At 46.0% G+C, this 26,400-nt stretch overlaps 2 protein-coding genes and 1 long non-coding RNA gene across 4 annotated transcripts; all 3 read left to right on the top strand.

Annotated features, from left to right (window-relative positions):
• The first annotated feature begins 795 nt into the window (after positions 1–795).
• On the top strand, positions 796–16,400 carry mapre3b (microtubule-associated protein, RP/EB family, member 3b). Of its 2 annotated transcripts, XM_048986263.1 has the most exons (9): positions 807–968; positions 5,356–5,402; positions 9,377–9,504; positions 10,607–10,752; positions 11,984–12,140; positions 13,129–13,283; positions 13,380–13,532; positions 14,809–14,888; positions 14,973–16,400. In XM_048986263.1, the coding sequence occupies exons 3-8, from the start codon at positions 9,384–9,386 to the stop codon at positions 14,875–14,877; spliced, it is 801 nt and encodes a 266-aa protein (XP_048842220.1). In that variant the 5' UTR covers positions 807–968; positions 5,356–5,402; positions 9,377–9,383; the 3' UTR covers positions 14,878–14,888; positions 14,973–16,400. The 2 variants fall into 2 exon arrangements, with proteins under 2 accessions (XP_048842219.1, XP_048842220.1); XM_048986262.1 differs by lacking the exon at positions 5,356–5,402 and having other exon boundaries at positions 796–968.
• Positions 9,528–10,598, top strand: LOC125715050 (uncharacterized). Its single transcript, XR_007383926.1, has 3 exons — positions 9,528–10,275; positions 10,362–10,404; positions 10,448–10,598. It is a non-coding gene; the product is annotated as an uncharacterized LOC125715050 (long non-coding RNA).
• Positions 16,401–18,404: 2,004 nt separating the features above from the next.
• On the top strand, positions 18,405–26,185 carry tmem214 (transmembrane protein 214). Its single transcript, XM_048985956.1, has 17 exons — positions 18,405–18,663; positions 19,700–19,905; positions 20,009–20,159; positions 20,749–20,883; positions 21,031–21,113; positions 21,277–21,382; positions 22,022–22,103; positions 22,300–22,401; positions 22,531–22,672; positions 23,316–23,407; positions 23,603–23,651; positions 23,755–23,862; positions 23,951–24,068; positions 24,247–24,343; positions 24,608–24,776; positions 24,884–25,035; positions 25,227–26,185. Exons 1-17 carry the CDS (start codon positions 18,522–18,524, stop codon positions 25,351–25,353), a joined length of 2,061 nt encoding a protein of 686 aa, XP_048841913.1. The 5' UTR covers positions 18,405–18,521; the 3' UTR covers positions 25,354–26,185.
• Positions 26,186–26,400: the final 215 nt, after the last annotated feature.

A 26,400-nucleotide genomic window follows, 5' to 3' on the forward strand; every position in this document is an offset into this window, starting at 1 on the left:
TGACGCCTCCACGCTGCTTTGGGGGGGGGGGGGGGGAGTTCAGTAGAGGTTCCTCTGATGCCCTTTCACTGTCACCACAACGCACAGCAAGAAAATGTGCACGGGCATAAACAACTTTCAACTGGTGCTGGAAGATTTTTAAAATAACATTTTTAATTGCCGCAGTTTGTTTTATTTTTGTAGTTATTTTTTCAAAAAGGCACTTTGTGAAAAGGTCTGTGATTGTATGTATCTGTAGAGACTTGTGTTGAAAGGTGAACTTTACGTACTGGTTTGTTTCTTATCACCGAATGAGTGTGAAATAAACCACCGAATTCTCAAAAGCCCTTCATCTTTCCATCCTTATTTTAAAATTGCTTTATTATTATGTGCCGAACACTGCAGTAGGTACAATTCACCCGGACACACCAGTTCAAGTATAACCTAGAAACAACCTTAATGTCTTCATTATAGGTCACATAACCTGCATCCGTGTCATATGTTTTATTATCAAAATAGCGACCTTATATTAAATAGTGACAAATAAATAGCATAATTTCAAATTAAGCGGCCCATCGGAAAAAACAGCGATTTTAATGGTTGTCGCAAGACGATGATATAAAAATTAAATGAAGTCTGAAATAACAAAAAAAAAAAACGTTCGTACAATATAATATGTAGGCCTACTTATTCGTGTGCAGACCGATTAAATATTAAAAATCTTTCACAGAAACATAACAAATAATATTTCGATCTTGTGAGGAAGAAAGCCGAAGCCACCGTGCGTTTAATCCCAAAGCGAGCACCTGCGCGTCGTGTGCGCGCAGCGTGTGAACACGCACGGAAAGTGCCGAGCGCGTTCTTTGCCTACCCTCACCGTAGGGGCACCTGCGCAGCTCGCACATGCACTCTCCTGGACGTGCGTCGGCGCCGGTCGGGTGCGGAGCGGCGGCTGCTGGACTGCGGCGGGGGGTCTCTTCTGGGACGCGGTGAGTAGCACGGATGAAAACGTCTGGCCCCTGTGACGGAGCGGTGCGGACACGGAGGAGGGTGTCCGGCCGCCGCCAGAGACACGGCGCGCCGCTTGCCTGACATTTCTCCCGGAGGCCTGCAAAGGAGGCCAAGTTCATTGCATTTTCATTGCATTGCATTGCATTTACATTGCATTTACATTTCGTTTGCTGTCTGGGGCACAGCCGCCGTCCCCATGCGATGTTTTCACATCGGTTTATAATTTACGCGTTTTCATATATTTATAAATGAGTAAATTACCAATGTGTCTAACTTCCAGCCCCTGCTCCGTTACTGATTACACCATCGACTTACGTGGTTTATTTACCCGGTTGCTCCGCTATAGCGGGTTAGCTCGTGCGCTTTGGCGCTGACGGATGTTTCCGCAGAGCGGTGACTGGTTCCTCCAGCATAGAACTGCAGCATCACTTTCTCTCGTGGGATTTGAACCAACAGTTTTAAGGTTAGGCGGCTGTGTCCCATGACGCCCCCTTCTTCTCATTCCTTACAGTCGTATTAAATAAGTTATGTTATAGATGACATTACAGCAAAACAGTACTGATACAAACGGGATACCATGTCTCTGTGCAGGTATAGCCTAAGGTAGTTTAATCTCAAGGTTATCTATGTGACTATGCAAATAGGTCCCAAATTCTCCTTTCAGTTACTTATATGCTTATCTGTCCCCGTTCAATAAATAATAATTTCATCTAACTTCAGAAATCGACAGTTCTGCAGATAAAATTAAGATTTTTTCTTTGTATGTTTAAGTTCATCGTGTTCATGTATAAATTGTATAATCTAGGTTGATTGAATATAGATCTTAATTGGTTAATTGGTGAGTTAGTAGCATTTAAAATTATTTTGCCTCATGACTGAAATGAATAAGGAAGTTTAAGCAGGAGGGTGTTGGATCTTTACCTGGGATATACATATTTTCTGTCCATGACTTCACGCTTCACGCACCGAGTGACACACAGACAGGGTCAGTATCCCAGCATGCCGAGACCGCTGTCAGTCCCTCGCTCAGTTGTCTGCAGGCTGCACCGCTGCTGAGTAGAAGACGCTGGGCGGAGGTGAAGCGATCATGGGGTGGTTCAGGGTAGGCATGCTGGGGTCCTGAGGTAGACTAGGGACTTGCTGCTCACTGTTAAGGCAGCTGACTACTTGAGATGCATGACTTGCCGGTTAGCATATTGATTCGTTAAAAATCAGGACCTTGCATTCGGTTCAATGTGTCTGTCAGGCCACGGGCGGGAAGTGGCTCAGACACAGTTATTGGTATCTGACATAGGTATCGCTAATATTACTACATAAATTATCAGTATCGGCCGAAATTTCTACATCGACGGACCGCCGCTGATGCCGTTGGATATCTGTCATATTGCTGTCCCGTTGGGAGCGGGGTGTGGTGCTACAGGCGGCCATCCTCTTCGCCTCCCCGAATCAGCTGTCTGTTGGCCTGCCCAGCCTGGATGGGGAAGGTATTTAGTGCCACACAGAAGCCCCTGATTCAGCTCAATCCCCAGAGACGCTGTGTGACAATGTCGCATGTGCGCTGCACTGATTTGGCCCACATGTCTCTGTTCCGGGTCGCCTGATCCACTGCGTCAGTGGGGGTCGCCAGCTGTGCCTGTTCTTCACCGAGGGCTGCCCTGTGCCAGTCCAGGCCAGTGGCACACTGGCCAAGGTAACTTCACTCTGCAGGGCTTTTTACAGTGTGTCTGCCGCTGGGATGGAATAGATCCGGACATCTTATGGTGCAGCTGATGTGATGGTATGTCAGTGCTCACCAGTTCACACTCAGGGTTTGCAGAATGCAGAGCTGGGTTGGCAAGAGGGGCCTGTTACAGGATACAGAACAGAGCACAGCGCAGTAGAGGACACAGCCCGCATGAGGACTCGGTGTAAGCCAGTGTGTGCGCAGATTGAGTATAGTGCACTTGTGTCAGTGTAATTTGGTCTGTGAGCAGGTTGAGTATAGTGTACTCATCACTGTGATTTGGTCTGTGAGCAGGTTGAGTATAGTGTACTCATCACTGATTTGGTCTGTGAGCAGGTTGAGTATAGTGTACTCATCACTGTGATTTGGTTTGTGAGCAGGTTGAGTATAGTGTACTCATCACTGTGATTTGGTCTGTGAGCAGGTTGAGTATAGTGTACTCATCACTGTGATTTGGTCTGTGAGCAGGTTGAGTATAGTGTACTCATCACTGTGATTTGGTTTGTGAGCAGGTTGAGTATAGTGTACTCATCACTGTGATTTGGTCTGTGAGCAGGTTGAGTATAGTGTACTCATCACTGTGATTTGGTCTGTGAGCAGGTTGAGTATAGTGTACTCATCACTGTGATTTGGTGTGTGAGCAGGTGAGATGTAATTTTATGGGTATAATTTGCTTTGTGAGTAGGCTCAGTGTAGTGTACTTTTAACTGTATGTTTCTGTCAGCAAGCAGGCTGACAATAGTGTATTTTTATCACTGTAGTTCTGTCTGTTACCAGGAAGAGGGTGGTGTACTCCTGGTGTAAGTCATTCCATGCGTTCATGCGTGCTTTTACCATATGGTAAGATTCCTGTGAAAAGCACGGCTCGATCGTGCAGGTTGATGTTCCTAATAATGTTTGGCTGTTTCTAAACAGCAGCAAGGACTCCCCTTTCTTAAACAGTGGTTTCCTTTAATTGTTCAGGAAATGTTCTGCCTCTAAAAATGAAGCATACCACTGGGTGTGGGACTGACATAAGCAGTTCAGAGGGCAACAAGCTTAATCTTCCCATTTAGAATCGGCCATATAAGTAAGGCAGCAGAAAGTAATGCAACGACTGCACTGAGGACGTATTAGACTGAATACACGCTATTTCTCTGTGCTCTGACGTTTTACAGCAGGGCCTCATTAACTCTCACATCCTTAAATGCCAGATCACGAGTACAAACAGCCGAAATGAGTTTCCTCCGCAGGGTGGCTGGGCTCTCCCTTGGAGATAGGGTGAGAAACTCGGTCATTCAGGAGGGACTCAGAGTAGAGCCGCTGCTCCTCCGCATTGAGAGGAGCCAGATGAGGTGGCTCGGGCATCTGCTTAGGATGCCTCCTGGACACCTCCGTGGTGAGGTATTCCGGGCATGTCCCACTAGGAGGAGGCCCCGGGGAAGACCCAAAACACGCTGAAGGGACTATGTCTCTTGGCTGACCTGGGAACGCCTTGGGATTCCCCCAGAGGAGCTGGAAGAAGTGGCTGGGGAGAGGGAAGTCTGGGTTTCCCTGCTGAGACTGCTGCTCCTGCGACCCGACCTCGGATAAGCGGAAGATGATGGATGGATTGATGGATGGATAAATGCCAGGCTTCAGCTGCTGCCTTTTATCAAACGTTTCCATCAAACATTTGAGCCATTTCATGTCTGGCTTTGGTGCACTTGATCTAAGTGGAGGGTTTGGGTGAAAAGGGCAAGTTGCTGACTGGAATCCAGAGCTGATCCACTCTGTGAGTAGGAAGGAGATGTGGTTCTGGGTGGCCGGTATGGTGGGCTTAGTGAGTCTGCAGTCTGTCCCAGGAAACTCAAGGAACACCCTAGGTGAGAAGCCAGTACTTCACAGGGAAACCCCGTATAGACACAGAGAGAATCCACACACACTAGGTTATGAGTAGGAATCGCTCATAGGAGTTTTACTTACACAAAAATGTTCTGAGGGCAGAACGAAAAATTATTGGTTCAGAGAGATAACCAATTGGATTGTAGAAGGGGCTGGACCAAGCAACTAGAGTAAGTGGGACTAAGACATTTGATTATTTAGCCCTGCCTCCTCTACAGTCTGATTGGTTATCTCTGTCAACCAATCATTTTTCTTTCTGCCCTCAGAACATTTTTGTGCAAGTAAAGCTCCCATGAGTGTAGGAGTCGAACTTCCAATGTTGGAGGTGTGGGGACACAGTGCCACCCACTGTATCACCCAGAGTATACTTTAGTTTTTTTTTTTTTTAATCAAATACTCTGCCCTGCTTTTCCCAAACCCTTTGCACATTATGCGATTACCACTGAAAATGAGCTGCCTTCTGTGAGGGCAGGTTTTCCCCAGAGGGCCTGGTCCTTGGTCATGCTTTCATACCATAATCACCATCCCACCAATGTAAGTCTCCTTGGAAATGCTCAAACAGGCTGCCTTGTACAATCGGCAGGGTGCTTCTGATTAGGGTTTATGACCTGAACTCTGAGAAGAACCACTTGTTTTGTTTGCCATTTGGAGCATAATCATGTTTGGCAAAAGAGAGAACAATCTAGAAAGTCCTCTCCCAAGAACAGCCTAAGGGATTATTTTAAGGTCTTTGGTGAGTCAAATAGGTTCTTACCTGAATCTGGGTGTCCTTTTTCTAGGAATCCGTGGAACAAGGATTTTACAGCACGCCAGGACAAGGTTCAAGGTGGGTCGCATCGGGCAGAGCCGCTGATGTTGTCTCCTGCATTTTATGACCTGTATAGTCAGCTGAGGTTGTGTGTGAGATGTGTATTGTGTTGTACACACGTAGATGTAATTATTGTGCAAGCTAAGTGGCTCAAATGGGTCCACTTGTAAAGGAGGTCGATCCCTCTGCTCATTGCCTGCCTGGCCACTATCCGACTCTCCATCAGCTTGTGCTGGCTCGTGTTTGCGTGCTTCCATTGTACAGATTAGCATTTCGCCTGCTTGTTTGGCAGCCTTATGCCACAGATTTGAGATATCCTTTGATAGCTTAAATATATGTCCTTTGGTAGCTCAGTTAATAGAGCATAGGACTGTAGAGGAAAGACACTGCCATCCTTAGGTCGCTGGTGCGAATATTTGGAGTGGTGTGTGGCTTAACAGGTTAGGGGGTGCTGTTTGTGACTGGAAGGTTGCTGGTTCAGATCCCTGTGTGATTTTGCTATTGGGCCCTTGAGCGAGGCGCTTAACCCCCAGTTGCTCCAGGGACAGTCTGACCCTGCTTTCCCGAAACAAAAACAAAATACGTCACTTTGGATAAAATAAATAAATTAAAATGTAAATGAGGTCTGAGCTATCCCTTAGAATGTTCTAGTCCCAATGGAGGAGAAGGCCAAATTCCAGTAGTTGATGTCTCTGTGGCAGACAGAAGGATCTGTGTTGGATCTCCAAGCTTGCTTAATCCTGTAGGCACTGGGTGTCCCTGTGTGCTTGTGCCAGGCCCAGAAGGAACCAGGTCAATACCTTTTGTAAGCCTTGTATTTCTCGAAGGACAATGGGAGTCACCATCAGCTGCACTGGATACAAAACAGATGGATTAATGTGGAGTTTGGCTACAGGAATCTGTCGGTCACTGTATACTGGTAACACTGACAGATTTCTGATATGTCCTCAGCAAAGCTTTTGTTTTGAGTCACCTGGCCTCACTAAGTGCTCAGTACAGCCTGCTGCTAATCATTGACCACATTGTACCCGTCTGTGGGCATGAGCCTGTTTTAGGATTAACCAGCAGGCTCCCCCAGAAAACCTGAGAGAGAATGCCTCACGACAGCAGGCGTCGCTGGCTTTCCTCTAGGCACCAAGGGTGTTACCGGCACTCAAACGATGCATTTGCATGAGGCCCCCTGTTGGCCACAAACAGTCACTACACTAAATATGAAATAAATGCATTCCCTACTTAGGAGACGCCAAAGCAGCATGTTCTGCTAACCAGCTAGCTACCTATGATGTTCTGACTGCACTCACTAGCTATTTATTTAGTTTTTGAAAAGCCTGGGGGGGGGAGTGACTTTTTGAGTGGGTCACCAGAAACAAGAACATCCCAGCCCTGCCCTTTCACACGCTTGCATCCTGAGTGTCCGTGCAGCTGCATTCAGCCCATTCCGGTGTGTCCGGAAAACAGGGAAACGCATCCTGTAGATCAGAGGGAGTCCGAGTCCATGAATTGGGCTCTTAGCTGTTGGGTATGCAACTCAGACTTCAGTTGTATTTCACTCGAGCATATTGTATTATTAGCATTACAAGATTAGCATCAGCTGTGCAGTAGATGTACAGTGAGCACACAGAATGTGCACTTGTTTACAAAAAGGATTAAAAGGGGCTTAGTGTCACAGCCAGATTCCCACCGAGGTCAGAGAATGCACGGTGTCTGTCACAGTGCTGAAAATGCGTCTGACGACAGGAGGATTAACGGAGGTGTGCGGCTGTAAATAGACCCTGTCACTCAGCAGCGGCAAATCGTCTTTGCTGTGTTTATTCAGATATAAACCCTGTGTTTTTTATTATCTGTTACACACAGCAGAGGCAGCAGGCAGGTTGAATGGTGTGACAGTGCTGTGCGCATTTTCCGAGGCCTGTGTACAATTTCCGAGGCCTGTGCGCATTTTCCGAGGCATGTGCGCATTTTCCGAGGCCTGTGCGCATTTTCCGAGGCCTGTGCACAATTTCCGAGGCCTGTGCGCATTTTCCGAGGCATGTGCGCATTTTCCGAGGCCTGTGCGCATTTTCCGAGGCACGTGCAGCTCAGAGGGTTAGTTTGCTGGGTGTTTTCTTAGAAGGTCACTGGTTCAGGTCCCCAAATAGACATAGTGATTTTACCACTGGGTCCTTGAGAAGGGCCCTTAATACTCAGTTATGGCTGGGCAATATGGCAGAATATTTTATTGCAATAACTTCTGTATCAGTTGACATCAATAATTATGATGATATAATTCATGTCATTATTTCTTTACTTAAAGGCTCAGGATAAAAGCATCTGCTATCTGAGTAGAAATGAATAAATACTGTTGATGTTGCTAGATTTGGCTGCCGGATTGATATCTCCATTTAATCTCACCTTTCAGAATGAGATATTCACTCCCAGTGGGTGTATATAAGAATAGTGTGTGTATATAAGAATAGTGTGTTTCCTGTGTGTTTGTGCTCTGGGGCCTCATAGTGTTTTCGCTGTGTACCTGAGCCCTGAAACATTTGCAGCACCTCCAGAATGGGATGTTCTTTAATCCATGTCATGCATGAAGAAGTTGAGGTTTATAGTGCGGTTTGTACCATGCTGGGAATGTGAACATGCTCACGTTTATCTAGCTCTCAGGTTGCCATGTTGCCAGTATGTACTGCCACATGGCCCGTGATGCCCCTAATGATGATGAAGACCTTCCTGGGCTTTTGCACTGTTGTTCAGTGACTATTCAAGACACTGGTTGTGCCTGTGGAGAAGTGCTCAGCATCTGTCTGCATCTCATGTTGATTCTTACTGAGAGCCTCTAATGTGGCAGCAGGCACTGTACTGTGATGCAGCCTTTGGTCCTCACTGTCCTGCTACACTGGTGTATCCTAGCAGAGACTCCTCTCCTTGGTCTGCCTTATTAGGTGGTCGGAGCAGAGGCTTCTGACTTGGTCTGCATTATGGGTGTGTTAGTGTGCAGACCCTCCTTTGCAATGCTTTGGTTGGCCAGTCTAGGACGACCTCCTGTTCGTCTGCCTGAATAGCATGTCTGTAGCTGTATCCCATTTCAGGGGCTGCATCCTTCTTAAGCTGCATTTGAAGACCGAATGTTTCACAGTGACACGACAAGGCTGGTCCCATTTCAAAGGTTCCTTCAAATGTGCCCTAGAAATTTGTCCTTCTGTTCCCATCCGGTCCCTTAATATGGTCTGGCAAGCTGATGCTCATGTACCACAGGACATATGGCGCTAACCTGGCTAATTAAAATTCGTTATCGGTGGTTGAATGATGAAAGCCTAGTCTTTAGGTAAGTTATGTTTTCCTCCTATTATGGCCTTCCTGCTTTTCAATACATGAACCCTTTCCTGACTGCCTCTCAAGAATCAAGAGTCAGGAAAAAACAAGGAGCTTACTTCTGAATTCTCACTTGCCTTTTCTACTTTGGCGCCCCCTGTCTGCTGGGAGAAACGACAGTTGACTAACTCGACCCAGATTTACACAGATTACAGTTCATCAGGTCTCCTCTCAGATCTTTGTGTTGCAGTTATGACAAATGAAAGGAGACACAGTAAATGAGCTTGCAGTTGCCTTGAGTCCTCCGGCTGGCTCGGTAAAGCTCATCGGGGCTTCAGCAAGTGCTCTGAGCCTAAATCATCTTCACTTGTTTGTCACTTTGAACAAGCATCTGCTGAATAGATGAATGAAAAAACATAGACAACGCGGAAATATAAATCCCAGACAGAGAAACTGGCTCTTATACTTTTAATGCAATTTATGAATTGTGATGCTTGTTATGTTAATTCGTTGATAGTTTTCACTGCCGTCTGTGTTTTGTGACTTTTGATGTTGCTGGTGTTGCTTCCTGGACAGCGGTGATCTCATTACTCTGGGCATTGTTAAGTCAATCCTTTATCTAATGGTAAATAGAACATATGGAGTGTCCTAGTCTCTCTTTGACTGTCTGCCCATTTGCTCTAATGTGTCTCTTTCAGCTGGGGCATGGCTGTGAATGTGTATGCAACGTCGGTCACAATAGAGAACCTCAGTCGACATGACATGCTGGCATGGGTCAACGACTCCCTGCAGCTCATCTACACAAAGGTGGAGCAGCTATGTTCAGGTCAGCCTGTTATTATGTATCTCTGTGCCCCAACTGTGCCCAGGTCAGCCTGTTGTTATGTATCTCTGTGCCCCAACTGTGCCCAGGTCAGCCTGTCATTATGTATCTCTGTGCCCCAACTGTGCCCAGGTCAGCCTGTCATTATGTATCTCTGTGCCTATCTGTGTGACCCATCAGCCTGTTAAGTTTCACTGTGAGCCATCTGTGTTCAGGTCGGCCTGTCGTTAAGTTTCACTGTGAGCCATCTGTGTTCAGGTCGACCTGTCGTTAAGTTTCACTGTGAGCCATCTGTGTTCAGGTCGGCCTGTCGTTAAGTTTCACTGTGAGCCATCTGTGTTCAGGTCGGCCTGTCGTTAAGTTTCACTGTGAGCCATCTGTGTTCAGGTCGGCCTGTCGTTAAGCTTCACTGTGACCCATCTGTGTTCAGGTCGGCCTGTCGTTAAGCTTCACTGTGACTCATCTGTGTTCAGGTCAACCTGTCGTTAAGTTTCACTGTGAGCCATCTGTGTTCAGGTCGGCCTGTCGTTAAGTTTCACTGTGAGCCATCTGTGTTCAGGTCGACCTGTCGTTAAGTTTCACTGTGAGCCATCTGTGTTCAGGTCGGCCTGTCGTTAAGTTTCACTGTGACCCATCTGTGTTCAGGTCGGCCTGTCGTTAAGCTTCACTGTGACTCATCTGTGTTCAGGTCGGCCTGTCGTTAAGCTTCACTGTGACCCATCTGTGTTCAGGTCGGCCTGTCGTTAAGCTTCACTGTGACCCATCTGTGTTCAGGTCGGCCTGTCGTTAAGCTTCACTGTGAGCCATCTGTGTTCAGGTCGGCCTGTCGTTAAGCTTCACCGTGACCCATCTGTGTTCAGGTCGGCCTGTCGTTAAGCTTCACCGTGAGCCATCTGTGTTCAGGTCGGCCTGTCGTTAAGCTTCACTGTGAGCCATCTGTGTTCAGGTCGGCCTGTCGTTAAGCTTCACCGTGACCCATCTGTGTTCAGGTCGGCCTGTCGTTAAGCTTCACCGTGTCCCATCTGTGTTACAGTATATGAATGGTAATGGGATTCGCTTGTGAGATTAATAAAAGCTCCCGAATGCCATCTACATATGTCCCCAGGAGCTGCTTACTGCCAGTTTATGGATATGCTGTTTCCTGGCTGTGTTCTCCTTAAGAGGGTCAAGTTCCAAGCCAGGCTAGAGCACGAGTTTATCCACAACTTCAAAGTCCTTCAGACAGCCTTCAAGAAAATGAATGTTGACAAAGTGAGTACTTAATTCAGTTCGTCTGCCTTGATACAAGTACAGGTATCCCCCGCTTTATGAAGGTTTGTTACGCCACTTTGCTTTTACAAAAGACCTACATTAGCATCTGCTTTTGTTAACTGAAAGAAATCCAAAGAGGATTTTTACAAAAAGGGAGAAAATTGAAAATAGTGATTAGCATTTGTGATTAGCATCAGCGAGGCAATTACTGATATACAGTCATGTGCCACATAACGATGTTTTGGCCAACAACGAACCAGTGGTCCCATAAGATTCACCTAGTGATGTCTTAGCTGTTGTACCATCATAGTGCAAAGCATTACCCACGTGTTTGTGGTGATGCTGGTGTAAACAAACCTACTGCATTGCCAGTTGAATAAAAGTATAGCAAATACAATTATGTACAGTACAGAATACTTGGTAATGTTAATAAATTATTTTATGTAACAATGTTACTGGTTTCTGCATAAAATAATATACTGTACTTTTAATCTTTATTTAGGCTTTTCCGTGTAGCTTAGATGTGTAGTAAGCTATACCATCTAAGTTTGTTGTGATGGTCTCACAACAGCGAAGCATTTCTGCTAATGTATCCCTATCCTTAAGCAATACATGACTGTATTGATTCTGGAAAGTGAAAATAGGTTGTACAGACCTTATTTGTGTCTTATGTAGGCTGGGTGTTTATCACTTAATTCCTGCTGTCATGTAAATTATTTTAGGTTTAATGTGTTATTTGGTGGTAGATTTTTTTTAGATCTGGAAACGCTCAAAAACTTTTCCCATATAAATTGCCGGCTATTGTTTCATGGCTTTATGCCATTTTGGCTTATAAAAGGTTTCCTAGAAGCGCTCTACTTTCGGGTCGCGGGGAAACCTGTACTGCTTATTAGTCAGAAGGACAGATCACGGCTGCAGAAATGCGGACGCCACACTTCACATTGCTCCTCTTGCTTATGACATGTATTTGCACCTGCGAATTTCCATATGATTCCTCACCTTTCTTGTGATCTGAACTGGGTGATGACAATGAGATCAGAAAATCAGGGTGAATTTTTTTTGGGTTGAATGTATTTTACTTCACAGACTTCCATTACAATGTGATTCAATTCAAAAGTCTTTTCATAGGCTGAAATTGGACTCGCATGTTCTTTAGTTGCATAAAGATGACCCTTTGTGAGATGTGTTTCTTAAGTCATTGATTAGATGAGAATATTCCCTTTCCTTCCAGGTCATTCCTGTAGAAAAGTTAGTCAAGGGCAAGTTCCAGGACAATTTTGAATTTCTGCAGTGGTTCAAGAAGTTCTTTGATGCAAATTACGATGGGAAAGAGTACGACCCCGTGCTGGCCAGACAGGGCCAGGATGTGGCCCCACCCTCCAATCCAGGTGAACACAAACCCAGGGTTTCCTACAAACCCAAGAAACCTAGTGGCGCCTCAGGTAACACACTGTTTCCAGCCCCTGCTGAGAATGCTACACGGTGTGCTGTGCCTGCTAGTGTGGGGTGACCCTGTGTTTCACCCAGTGTTTGAGTTCTCTCTCATCCATTCTTTGACCTGCTATTTGACTCGCTCTTTGATACTTTCTTGACTCTCCTTTGACTCTCTTTAACCCGCTCTTTGACTCTCTTTGACCCTGTATTTGATCCACTCTGAGACCCTCTTTCATCAGATCTCTTTGACTCATTCTTGGAATCTCTCTTTAACCCTCTATTTGACCCTTGTATTGATCTCTTTGATGCACAGTTTGATCCGGTATGTGATACTTTGACACTTATTGACCCATTTGTTGCTCCATTCTTTGATCAGTTCTTTGGTACAGCCTTGGATTATCCACTTTAAACAGTCTTCGGCACTTTCCTTAACTCACTCTTTGGTTCTCTCTTTCACATGTTCTTTGCCTTGCGTGTCAAATCTCTCACTGTCCACACAATTGTACTCTCCATTATTTCAGAAACAGAAATTACCCTCTGGTTAACCTTTTTTTTGTAGAATATGATTACTTATCCTATGCATGCATATTCTTATCCTGACAGACAGTTCATGTGTGTTCCAGGTCTTTGCAGTCTTAAATCAACATGGTTTTTGTTCAGTTTAGAACTCTTGTTGGCACGGTTTTTGGCTTTCATTTCCAAATCCTCCCTCTAAGTAACTCACATTTTGGGCATTATAAAACATAAATTTCCTTTAGCCTGCTGTATGTGCTTCTCCTTATACATCAAACTGAAAAGCCCCGTGATCTGATTTGCCTCCCCATGCCATACTGGGTTGACTTGGATTGATCTGATTTTGCGGCATGTTGTGTATCTGGATATTTGACCAGTGACAGGACTCAGACCTGAGCTGCAAATAACTTATGTGATGTCATCATGCAGTGCCACACAGGACGTCCCCCACAGTGCCCAAAACAATGCCCGGCCCCCAACGGGCCCTCAACAACACTTCATCCCTTGGCACAAGGAAGAACACTGCCGTGGCACGTAATGGTGGCAGCGAAGCGGAAGCCCAGATGGTAGAGCTCAATCAGCAGGTGCGTCTCTCCATGGTGACCAGATTGGGACCCCCTCACCCCATTTATCTGGAGCCCCGGGGCATAGGCTGATACGGCCCTGCTGTCTTCCCTCAGCTAATGGACCTCAAACTGACAGTCAACGGTCTGGAGAAGGAGAGGGATTTCTACTTCAGCAAACTCCGTGACATCGAGCTCATCTGCCAGGAGAATGAGAGCGAAAATACTCCCATCCTGGGCAGGATTACCCAAATCCTCTATGCAACAGAGGTGCCTGCCTGCTTTCATTTAGGTCTTCCCTGTCTGTCCAGATAGCCTATGGGCAGGAACGCACAGTGCCTACTCTGTTCACATACATTATCTATATTAATCATCATATTCCATATTTATTTGTAGTCTCATAATGATTGTGATCATATTTAGCTGTTGTTGAGGTGATTTGAACCTCTATAACATGCATCATCTTATCTTGGATAAGCAGTTCTCAAAGCAGCAGGTGAATTATTTTGCAGTCTGTATCCTAATTGAATCAGGAAATCTCCTCTGCAATGTTACTGCAGCCAAGGTCACACACTGTTCTAAATATATCAGCAACAGGCAGAAGCACATGACACAGGGCAGGCATAGGATCAGCACAGCAGAGCTGACTCAGACAGGGACAAACCAAAGCAGCAGGGTGCTGGGAGTCTGACAGGATAGGATGGGGAGCGTGGTGGCTGGCGGAAGGGTGAGCTGATAGATGGGGAGCATGGAGGGTGGAGGAAGTGTGAGCTGATAGATGGGGAGCATGGAGGGTGGAGGAAGTGTGAGCTGATAGATGGGGAGCATGGAGGGTGGAGGAAGTGTGAGCTGATAGATGGGGAGCATGGAGGGTGGAGGAAGTGTGAGCTGATAGATGGGGAGCATGGAGGGTGGAGGAAGTGTGAGCTGATAGATGGGGAGCATGGAGGGTGGAGGAAGTGTGAGCTGATAGATGGGGAGCATGGAGGGTGGAGGAAGTGTGAGCTGATAGATGGGGAGCATGGAGGCTGATGGAAGGGTGAGCTGATAGATGGGGAGCATGGAGGGTAGAGGAAGTGTGAGCTGATAGATGGGGAGGGTGGAGGGAGAGTGAATGGATGGTCTTAGTCACATGATTCCCCTTCCTGAGATGCCCACCTCCCCCATTTACTGTGCTGATGGAAACAGAAGTTTAAAACAACACATATGAGGCCCCCAATCACTGAAAATGTTATCTTCATGGGTGACACTGCACCTCCAAGGATTAATAAACCATGTCTGTTTGTCTCTCTCTCTCTGACTGACTGTCTGCCTGAATGACTGCCTGCCCAGTTTGGTCTGAGAATGAGACCCTTTTTGCCTTCCTTGTGTGATCATTGCCTTTCATCTTCATCCTTGCAATAAATCAATTTGAGGCAAACCCCAAGTGCATGGCTGTTCTGGGAAGGAGCTGAATTCGACAGTCTAACATCACCATGTACATCTACAGTTGTTTTCTTCAGGCTGGTTATACCTAACTGCTTGAATGAATTTTCCTCTGTTTCAGGATGGCTTTGTTGTACCTGAAGATGAGGACATTGATGAACAGTCGCACGAAGACCATAATGAATACTAAATGCTTCTCCTGTATGCTCTCAGTCTGCCTCTCCCTACCTCTCGGTCATCTTGTGTCGTCTCTGCTCTTATCTTCTGACTCTCTCACTTCCCTAGGTCTCTACAGCCGCCACATTCTGATCCTGGTGTTGACCAGCCTACCGGACCAACTCCCGCCCCCCCCACCCATGCAGTCACAGAGTAACATTAATATCCATTCCCAGCCACTTCAGCGTGGTGTGGGATCGAATGACCGGCAGTTCTACCGAGGTGCTGCTGCAATCAGGTCACTTTCAAAGCTGTCGATCCTACACAGCAGCCACTATCTCGCCTGGTTTTGTAGCCCTCTACCAGATTCCTGTAACCTGTCCCAGTTATCCCAGTACCCTGACACTCTGCCCCCCCACCCCCGAAAGTAACAGTGTCCATAATGTTCAACACAGTTTCTCTGCACCAAAATGTACATTGAAGTGGTTTTTAAATGCCTTCCCAGATACTTTCAAAACTATTTTAAGATGGATACCTAAAAAATAACTTATGGGAAAATAGCACTGGAGCCTGATGACTTGGTTAACGGGCTGATGTTTGTTTGAAAGTTAGTGTGAGGATTGTTGCTTTTGTTGGTTTGACTTGATTTTGAAAAATGAAACAATGCACTTCATTCACTGATGTTGACAGTGACAAAAGAAAGATGCTGATTGGTTTTGAAATGTCAGGTTTTTTTCCTGCATATCAAGATGGAGCTTGCAGATAAAATAGAACAAAGATAGTCATATATTTTTATAACTATTTATATATAGAATTGCTGGAATATATATGGAAATTTGGTCCATACACAGAGGTTTATTATTTACTAATGATAAATGTGAGGTTTGGGAAATGGTGTTCATTATTGACACCTAATTTTTACTGTAGACCCAGAACTGCAGCAAAGTAGCTATGAAGTTTGTTTATTTTAAAGGTGAGGCTAGGAGAGTCAGATACTGATTAGCTTGTAAATCCTAATTGTGTAGCAAATAACTAAAACAGGGCTCTCCAATTTCGGTCCTGGAGGGCCAGTTTGCAACACAGTTTGCAGATTTCCCTGCTCAAACATACGTTATTCAGCTCACCAGCTAATTGCCAGGTTTAATATGTGGGTTTGAGCAGGGAAATCTACAAACTATGTTGCAGATTGACTGTCCAGGACCGTAGTTGAGGAACCTGCGCTAAAACCTGAAACGAATAGATTGCTTGTGTACTTTATAACACTATAAGATTTTAGCTGCTATTTTTATTTTCCTTTTTTTGAATTGTTAAAAATATACCTATTAATAACCACACAGGTTCTAAGTTGAAATAAGAAGCTGGACTCAGAGGCTTTAGTGCAATAAAAAGTGACGCATGGACAGCTGTAGAGCATGCACACCCCCTGCTGGTTGTAGGAACCAATTGCACATTTCCTTGGGCATGTTACCATTCTCACACCAGCTGTCTGACTGATTTTATGTGACCATGCACCTATTTTGAGTTTTACAACATAAATAAACTTGTGTGAGAACAAGCCACCGACCCCGAATCCTTGTGCTTTTGGATGTCAGTGTTGCCTACAAAAAAAAAAAAAAAACATTTTTTGGTTATGTGACTGTGCTGTTTTAGTTGGAACCTGCATGTTGGTGCAGTGGCTTATCTGATTGTATGGAACTGTGTAACTGGCCAGGTAAGTGATCCGATCCTGGCTCATACAGATGTTCCTTTCAGGAAGCCCCTGACTATAGCAGAGAACATATCACATTCAGGACTATGTGTATACTTATTAATCATTTTAATTCAGGGGAAAACAGTGTCAAGATTCAAGAGGTTTATTCGTCACATACACCCCGGTCACTCCAAGCGGCTGTGCATAATAAGAGGATAATAAAATATAAAAATAACAATAAAAATATATGAAATACATTCAGCTGTACATAATATATACATAAATGGCATGGTCAAAGTGATTGTGCTGTGCAATATAAACGCGATGTGCAAGAGACCTGAGGAATGTACCGACAATTTAGACAGTATAGACTGAATGTCAACAGTGGTCATGAGATTATGGGCTTATTGTCAGGCACTCTTTCAAAATACAAAATATCCATCCATCTTTCAACCAGCTACTTTGGTCACCTTGAGCTGTCCCAAGCAGCACGGGGTATAAGTGGAACCAATGGTTCCTGGGTGTCCATGTCACAAATCAATCTAACTTTCCCAAATCCTGTATATAAAAATAATACAATAATAATCAAAATATATAATAAAAGTAGACAATGTGGCACAGAAAATAACATAAAATTAAGATAAAACACAACCAAAGGCCAGAGAGTAAAATAATGTTTTTAAACATTTAAAAGTATTGATTTTTGGGGATAATCTCACACGTAGTGGTATGCAACCCGTAACTTGGGTGCAGCAAAATGGCATGGTCACCTTTTGATTTCAACCATGCCCAAGGACTGAACAGGGATTGGCTGGTCTAGGACACTGAGACGTACTGGTGACTTATGCCATGAATTGCATTAAAAACAAATCATTAAAAACTCAATTCTGAACTAAACAGCTAGTCTTTACGTAAGTGACCAGTGACGTGTACCTGACTTGGCTCACCATCCCACAACCACTGCATCCCAGTGCCACGTCACCCGTTTTGTCATGTCTTTCTATACTTATAATGCATTGCTGTACATCCTGCCCCCCCCGACTTTGCCAATTAAATTTCACCATGTTACCCGAATACGTGACATAAACTTGAAAGGTTAAGGTACATCCTGGATGGGATTCTAGTCCCTCACATGTCACACGCACAGACTACTGGCAATTTTGATTCACTAACGTGTCTGTCTTTGAACTCTTGGGAGGAAACTCACAAGGCATGGGGAGAACATGCAAGCTCTACACTTGCACACAGAAAGATGTAGTATGTCCATTTGAACCCTCAACACTGGAAGTCTGAGTCATCGCCACTACACAATGTGCTACCCAGGTACAAAACAGGGAATATGGAAGGTAATTCACAGAAATGTCCCTTAACATCTTCAGACACGCCTATGGTTAATTTATCCAGTGCACTTGGGTTTGTAGAGCTACTAAATGGACACAGTACTGCATTGTATAAATAAAAAGATAATCCAGAGATTAAAAGAGACTGAAACAGCTGAACTAAAGACAAGGACTGGGCTGGTGTGGTTCTGTTAGTTAGGGCTGTACCAGTAATCCATAGGTCACTGGTTCAAATCCTGTGACTAGCAGAGTGATTTAACTGCTGGCCCCTTGAGCAAGTCCTTTAACACCAATTGCTCCAGAGAGTGGCCGACTCTCTCATTCTCACTCTAAACAAAAACGTCTGGTAAATAACTATATTATAAATCTATGTATACATACTGGCATTACCGGCCAGAAAATACTCAAACAATTAAACCCTTCATCGAAACCCAAAATGTAAAAGCAAAAACGTAGTACCCCAAAGCTGTAGAGAGGTAGCCGGCGGCGCGCCTCGATGACATCACGACGCCTGGGAGACGTGGCAGCGTCCGCTTTAACATACGTAGCCTTCATCTCTATCTTGCTGTGTTAGCTTAGCCCTGTACAGCTAATAGATCCAGCGCCGCGTTCCCTTCAAAAGCTTAGCCGCCTTTAAATCCTGGAAAAATGGCTTCAGTCGGTAAATGGGAGGTGGTGAAGAAGAACAAGAAGCACAACAACAGCGGAGCGGGAAAGAATCAGCCTGACAAGAAATCGGGTGGGAGGAAAGCGCTCGGCGAGGCTAATATGCCGAGGATCGACCCGGCGCGTGAGTCTCCTGATGGCGGCTAAGCGCTGGCCTGCGGCGGAGGAAGGGGCGCGCTCTTCTACGAATCAGTTTGTTATAGCTGTATATTAATAATAATGATAATAATGTGTTATAGCTTCTGGGTTTCATGTGCAACGTAACTCCTACGTATGTGGACGGGTAACCGAGTGGTTTAACGCTTTGTATAGTTATCCAGCTTTACATTATTATCCGAAGCGCTCGAAAACCGCGTTGCTGAATATGGTGTCAGAGCCACAGCGACGTCGATTCCTGGTTAGAGGTTTCTGACAAATAAGCGGCTGCAGCTAGCTGACAGGCTAACGGCCCTCAGGGGCGCATTGGCCGCCCGTCGTCGGTGGCTCTTTAGTCGCAGCTTGTCGCTCGGCTGGCAGTGTGGCCCCTCTCCGAGCCGGTAATGCGGCCGCCGGGTCGCTTTGTCTGGTCGTCTGCGGTTCTAGGGCAGCTTCTCGCTTTTGACCCTGTTAGCGACTCTTTTTGGTTCGGTATCTAGTCGTTTTTTTTCTTTGCACGCAGATATTGTCGAGGTTGTTAGGTTTCACACTGCAAAGGTCAGTTCAAAGCTGACTGCTCTGGAGTCAATTCTGGTGTTACCCATGCAACACAGTCTCATTTATGAAGTTTAATTTACTTTTACATTTAAAGTTTACAGTTGGCTGTAAACACGGTGATCTCCCGAGTTTACGTGGCTAGGGACCATGGATGTTTTCCTAGATGTAAGTAGAATTCAGGTTCCCCTGGTGCCCTAACACCGCCAAAATGGTCATTCTGTGTCCTGCTGGGCACAGAATGCTATTCCGCCCCTTTCTGCTATGACCTTTATAATACTTCCTTTCAATGCTTCCAGATGTTACTTCAGAACTAGATTCATTCCAGGATTGTGGGTAGCCGGTTTTGCAGATAAAGCGACACACACGGTCCCAAACGAGCACTGCGCTTGTGTCTGCACAAGTCCAGGCTGCTTCCTGGTGATCTTCATACAAGCCTGACGCCTTTTATTCTTTGAAATCTAACACAGCTCCACTGAAGATGTCTGAAACCATCTACGAGGGTTTCGAGAAGATGGGGGGGAAGAAGAAGAACAAGGAGCAGGTCCCTCCAGCGCCATCCCCCGAGCAGCAGCAGAAGAAGCAGGGTGCCGGGAAGCCCTCAAAGAAGTCTCACACAAATGGGTCCATGCAGAAGCCAGAGCACTTTAAGTCCCTTGAGGAAGCTCTGAAAGCAGTGAGTCAGTTTGCTGATTCTCTTCTCTCATTCTCTACTTGCATTCTGAAATGCTCATCTGACTTTGTGTGTGTGTGTGTGTGTGTGTGTGTGTGTGTCGCAGTTTGACGTTCCGGAGCTCCAACGGCAGCTGGAGAAGAGTGAGACTCTCTTTCCTGAAAACCCCTCTGTCTGGGTGAAGGACCTGGCTGGATACCTCAACTACAAACTGCAGGCTCCCGAGGTGGAGCCCACTCTGAGTAACCACTCTTATGGTCAGTCAGTGTGCTACGTTGTCTCTCTCTCGTGGTCTCTAACAGTGTTTCTGTAGGCCGTCTCACTATTGTAGCTGTGCTGGCATCAGCACTGAATGTGAGTGTGGGACATCTGCGTGCTTAAAAAGCCCAGTTTTGAGACGCCAGAGCATGATGACACCACCCTGTGTCTCCTGATCACTCTTGATTGTTTAGCAGAAGATTAAATTGGTTCTCTGTAGAAATTTATTTGCTTTACATAGAGATGTAAAGCATAGACATAGAGATGAGGCCGCATTGGCATAGACTCTTATTGAAGCTGAAGCAGATATGTTCCTCACCCAGGTGTTGATGCTGTTTCTGCTGCTCTCTCAGAGCTAATATGTGGCTTTAAAGTACATACACATAATGTCAGTTGCAGGGTGGTGATTTTGACAGTTTCCAAGCTTCCGTGGGTAGATATAAAAAATTTCATGCTCAGTACAGTGTCCCAACTTTAGTCCATGTTTCAGCCTTATGATGTGCAGTGACAGCTGTGAAGAGGATGTTCTCGGCATGTCTTTGTCTTCTGCGAATGGGCTCTCACCATCCAGTCGGCTGTCTTGGACAGATTACCCATACTGCCTGGTTTCCAAGGAGCTGAGGGGTGTGATTAAGAGGCTACTGGGACGCTGTTCTGATTCGCTGCAGGATTTCTTCGATCACTGCATTTACACGATGCTGCGAGAGTTGGACAAACCATCAGGTGCACTTTTTTAGGCTTTTGCCGCTGGTTGTTGGTGCATTTTTATAACTTGAATATGTGGTGTAGTGTACCGGGGGAGGGGATCATGCAAATGGTGTCGTGGGATCCTGGCTGTCAGCATCACCTGACTTGTTTGTTCTTTGGCAGGTGAACCCCTGCATGGTTACAGGATCTGCATTCAAGCCATAATGATGGACAAACCCAAAATAGCCACGATGAACCTGGCAGATGTGAGTGCAGCACGCGGATGAGCAGGAGTGTCTCTGCGAGTGAGGCACTGTGCTCCCTGAACCTGAAATACACCCTGAAACACATGCTTTTAGCTGCAGTGCTGTGTCAGAGCGCACTGCCATTTACAGGAAGCTGACCGAATGCCTTCCTCCCACGCTGCAGCACTTGGAGCTGCTCAGGTCTCAGCAGAACCGACCCATGAAGTGCCTGACCATCATGTGGGCCCTGGGCCAGGCGGGTTTCACGGACCTCGGCCAGGGACTCAGGGGTGAGACAGCGCTTTGTGAAAGTCTGGGAAGGGCTGAGCCAGCTGTGGTCACAGAGCTAGTTTGGCCGGTAGTCCTGGTGTTTGCAGTGTATGTAGTTATATTCATAACACCACCAACTTTGGAAAGATCAGATCTAACGAATTACAGAAAACACCCTTTTCCCTTCAGCTGTGCCCTTGGATCCTGTCTGATTGTAGCAAACAGTGAAACGGTATCTAGCTCTGCGATAGCACAGATTTTACTGTGGGTCACAGTAGGATGGTCCTATGCTTTCGGTCTGCCTGTGAATTTTTGGGTCAGTGGTTGTATTCAGTGTCTCTGTGCAATTAGTTAGGTCTGTCTTGACGGTCAGTGCAGTCCATCACCAGCTTCTCTTCGTCAAATGGCCGTTGGTGCCTCCAGGTCAAAGGGTGGCTCTTAATCCCCAGCTGGCCGTGCTGCCCTGTGCTCCTAGATCACAGATGCTGATGAGCCAGCCCCTCAGCCTGTGTCACTGTGAGGGTGCTGTTAGGTCATGCTGACTTTTGCAAAACCAGTGTTGAAATGCCCAATTAGCGCAAGTCACCCTGTGGTTTAATTTCATAAGGCCACTTGGCCCGCATCCCTGCTGTGTCAAAGATGTCGTTCCTGTCTTTCAGTGTGGCTGGGCGTCATGCTGCCGGTCCTGGGCGTGAAGGCCCTGTCGTCCTACGCCATCGCGTATCTGGAAAGGCTCCTCATGTGAGTGCACATCCACTTTTCCATAAGCATTAACATGCTTCCCATACGCTGGCCTGCTTGTGCTTAGCGGGGCACAGATTAACTTGAAGCTGTCCGGATGGCCACGGCTGTACGTTTGTGTGCTTCACAGAAGGGCCCACATGCGCTCCATGTTTACCAGGCCTGCTGTGAAATGTCTACCTGCCATCTGTTCCAGGTTACATGCCAACTTGAGCAAAGGCTTCGGGATCCTGGGACCAAAGGAGTTCTTTCCTCTGCTAGATTTTGCATTCATGCCCAAAAACGCACTGTCTCCCAAGTAAGCTGCCGCACCTCACACCCTGGGCTGTGTGTGTGTGCGCGCGTGTGTGTGCGCGCGTGTGTGTGCGCGCGTGTGTGTGTGTGTGTATTCCCGCATGATGAGGCTGACTCCTTGCCTGTGTGTCAGCTTGCAGGAGCAGTTGCGTCGCCTCTATCCCCGACTCAAAGTATTAGCGTTCGGGGCCAAACCAGAAAACACACTGCACACGTACTTCCCCTCATTCCTGTCCAGAGCCACGCCGCACTGCCCCGATGACATGAAAAGAGAGGTGGGTGTCGGGTTCTATATCCAAATCTAAATGCAGGTGGGTCTTATGGCTGATGCATGTTCCACTGCTGAGTCCACGATCCCAAACTTAGTGAAATTATTACAAACTTTATTTACATCGAAAATACAAATGTGAATCCTATACAGTGATAAAAAGTTTAACTGGAAGCCAGTTCTATACACATCTAAAATGGTCTGACGCCGTCAGACAAACCCATGCCATGCCACTGCCTCACCGACCAAGCCTCTCCACACCGACCTTGTGTTAATTACCATGCTACACCTTTCTTAAAGCGGTGTTTCACAAACCAGTCCTCTGGGCCTCTGTTCGGTTCGTGTTTTTCTGTCTCCTATTTCCCTGAGAGCTGGGAGGGAGCAAAAACGTGGGACCCCCTGGGGGGTCCCCGAGGACTGGTTTGAGAAACAGTCTATTTCTGGTTATCTCTGTAAGTCTTGTCAGCACAGTTCAGTATTGCACAAAGTAAGAAGAATGAAATACAGATCAAGCAAAATGCACTTAAATATTTTTATGAAAATATCAACTGTCAGCGTGTCGGGGGCATGGCGCTCCTTCTGTGGCGGGTGGTGGTCTTCGGGGGGGGGATAGTAGCAGTGGGCCCTCATGTGTCCAATCTCGTCCCCAGCTCCTCAGCAGCATGACAGAGTGCTTATCCCTGGACCCGCAGAGCTTGGCCGTGTGGAGGCAGCTATACCCGAAACACCTGCCGCAGTCGAGGTGAGGCCCGGGTCTGGATGGGGATTTAACCATGCGTGTCATGGCACTTGGGGTGATCGATAATCCACGTGAAGGGGGTGTGTAGGGCACTCGCTCCATAATGAAAGCGTTCAGTGTCCTTTTGTCAGTTTAAGGGGTCTGTCGTCTTAATTCTGTCTGAACACCACTGACTGAAGGGTTTTTCTCCGTCTACAGCCTGCTGTTAAACAATTTATTTCAGTCGTGGGGCAGTTTATCACAAAATGTAAGTCTGTACTTCATGCACATCTGCCCTGTGGGAATATGAAATTATAGTCAACTTTGTAGTAATGTACATTTATTTAGCTATTTTTGTTTGTTTTTTAAAGCTTCGCAGACGCTTGCAGGAAACGGTTCACTCCTTCAAGGTGACCAATGAGGAGATGAGGAACTGTGGGCGCTCCCAGGAGGTTACGGAGTGTAACACCCTATGCAGTGTGAGTGCTCCCGCCCCTGTGTTGCAGTGGGCGTTTCCATGGCGCCGCTCATCCTCCTGGACTGAGCCTCATTTCTCTCCGTGCTCAGGGCCTGCAGCAGAAGATGCGAGGCCGGCACTTCCCCTGGTGGCGACTGATTCTCGCCGTCCTGGTTTTCACGACGGGCTTCATGGTCCATGACATCAGGTCACATGGGTCGTTTAAAGGTAGGCATAAATTTACTGCCACTACTGGTTCCGAGTGTTTGAGTGGATTCTGTAAAGTTGGGCATTATTGGCTCCTCACAGCAGTTAGTTCTGTGCTGCAGTTGAACACGCTGTCGTCTCTGGAAAAATACCTGACTGAAATGCTCCTTTCTAACATGGTGCTGTGTTCAATCTGCAGCATCTACCACGGCAAGATACCTGCAGAGCTCGGGGGTGTCGCCACTCTGTCATCAGGCATGGACCCGCACGTCTCATTCCCTGCAGACGGGCTTCAGGTTTGTTCTGTGACAGATACACCGAAGTCTTTCAGCCCCCAGTCACTTGGAGATTTAACATGCGTGTGAAATGTTGCAGTAGGGACCATCTGAACATGTTCAGCTTAACCAGTTGCCATGAGTTTGGTATCACCTTCTAAATGCTATGTTGCCTGCACACTACATCTCATTTTGGGGGGAAAATAAGCCATTAGGCAGCAGATATCCTGTCTGACCTGCTAAGACCCTGGCTGTGTTACACCAGCAGTCGCCATCTCGTTACAGTTGGATCGAGACAAACGCACCGTTTTACTATTCGGAGGCCGTTACTGCTGTGGGACCCATCTTGCATGTGGCCTGGGAGAAGTCCAGGACCGCCATCGTCTTCGTCACAGAGTTCTGTTCAGACTTGGTCCTGTGGGTCAGGGAGAATAGCCCGCACTTTGTTGAATGGGTAAATGGAGCCGCTCGTTGGCACATTGGCAAATGGCCTACTGTATCTCAGAATCGATGGCCCCCTATATCTGTCTCGCATGATCATCTTGCCATTCCCTCTTACAGCTCAATGCCAACATCCCAGAAGGTGTTTTCCAGTTTATTGAGTATCTGAAGGAACTTCTGCTCTTTGTCCATGTGAACTACATCCTTCCAGCCATGATGCATCTCAAAGCAGCACTCGAACATTGCTGGCAGAAGTTTGTAGACTCTTGCAAGTAAGTACATACCTTTTTGCTGCCTGCATTGTATGGTGGATATAATAAACTGTTTTGCATGTTTTCATCTTGAGAGTAATATTCAGATGTTTTCTTCAATTTCCCAGTGTTTACATGCTACTTTGATTGGTTTGTCTTCACTGCATCTGGTCACTGTATCTGTCATAATCGCCCCTTTTTCCTCATTGCAGTGGTGAAGCATCATTACAGTGCGTTCAAAATCATGTGATAAACTTCACCAACTCCACCTGGACTTACTTGCAAGATACTGCGTTTGCGATTAAAAATCGGGCTGTCGAACTCATGTCCAGATTATAATAAGCGTACAGGACCAACTTCTGAGGCTGCATTTCCACGGAGCGAAACCACCTGGTCTTTTTAGCAATGCTCAAGTAAGGACTTTCTGGGATACCAGAGCAGAGTTTTTTTTTTGTTTTTTTTTGGTCAATTGCATGTAATTTTATCACTTATTTTCTATGTGCTGTCATCACTTTTGGGTGCACAGTTTTTTTTTTTTGTTTTTTTTATAGGTATTCAGGTTTCCTACTCAGTGTTATTAAACTGCCAAATGGGAACCAGCTGGACCCATCATACCAGTGTCCTGTGGTAAACTTCAAACAGACACTTCAAGGTTAATTGTTGACTTGACTTGTGACTATGAAGGAAATTATTTCATGATCAATTTTTTTCTGAAGCTGGTTACTAAGGTTAAACTAAATTTTAATGTTTTTTGCCCAACAATTTAAAGCACTGGATTATAGATCACTACTGCTGCTGCGTGATATATTGTATAAATCGGACATTGTTTCCTGTCATGGAGCATCGAGAAATGATTTCCTACCTCTGTGCAGTATAATTGGTTTAGGTTTGCATCCCCGGTCCTTGCGTAGAGCACTTTGAGCATCCTTTAGAGCAACAGCAATGTCACATAGATCCCAGTCTCACTCACAGAGGGTTTAACTGGACAAATGAACGATGACAGGGCTTTGAGGCAGATCCCTAAAATCCCAGCTTTGATGAAAGGCCACGTATCGTCTGATGGCAGGAGGTAAATGTTTCTATCTGGGGAAATTCTCTTAAGATGAAATCATTTGAATTTGTATATGTGAAATGTTTATAAATAAAGACTTTTCAGCCCTTCTACTGCTAACTGATACCCACATGCTACCTCTAGTGTCCAAGATGGGTCCTTATAATTACACCAGGATCTTACTGAATGAGTTATTTGAAAGGGTTAGGATTGCTTTCAGAATCATTGGTTAACTGCAGTGAAGCGTTTCACCTGTGTTGAATTCCTCCTGCTATCCGAAAGTAGAATGTTCTTATGAAAACTTTAGTACGCTGAAATGGCTTAAGGTGAAGAAT

Source organism: Brienomyrus brachyistius, chromosome 19 (assembly GCF_023856365.1).
Source record: "Brienomyrus brachyistius isolate T26 chromosome 19, BBRACH_0.4, whole genome shotgun sequence".
Lineage (NCBI taxonomy): Eukaryota > Metazoa > Chordata > Actinopteri > Osteoglossiformes > Mormyridae > Brienomyrus > Brienomyrus brachyistius.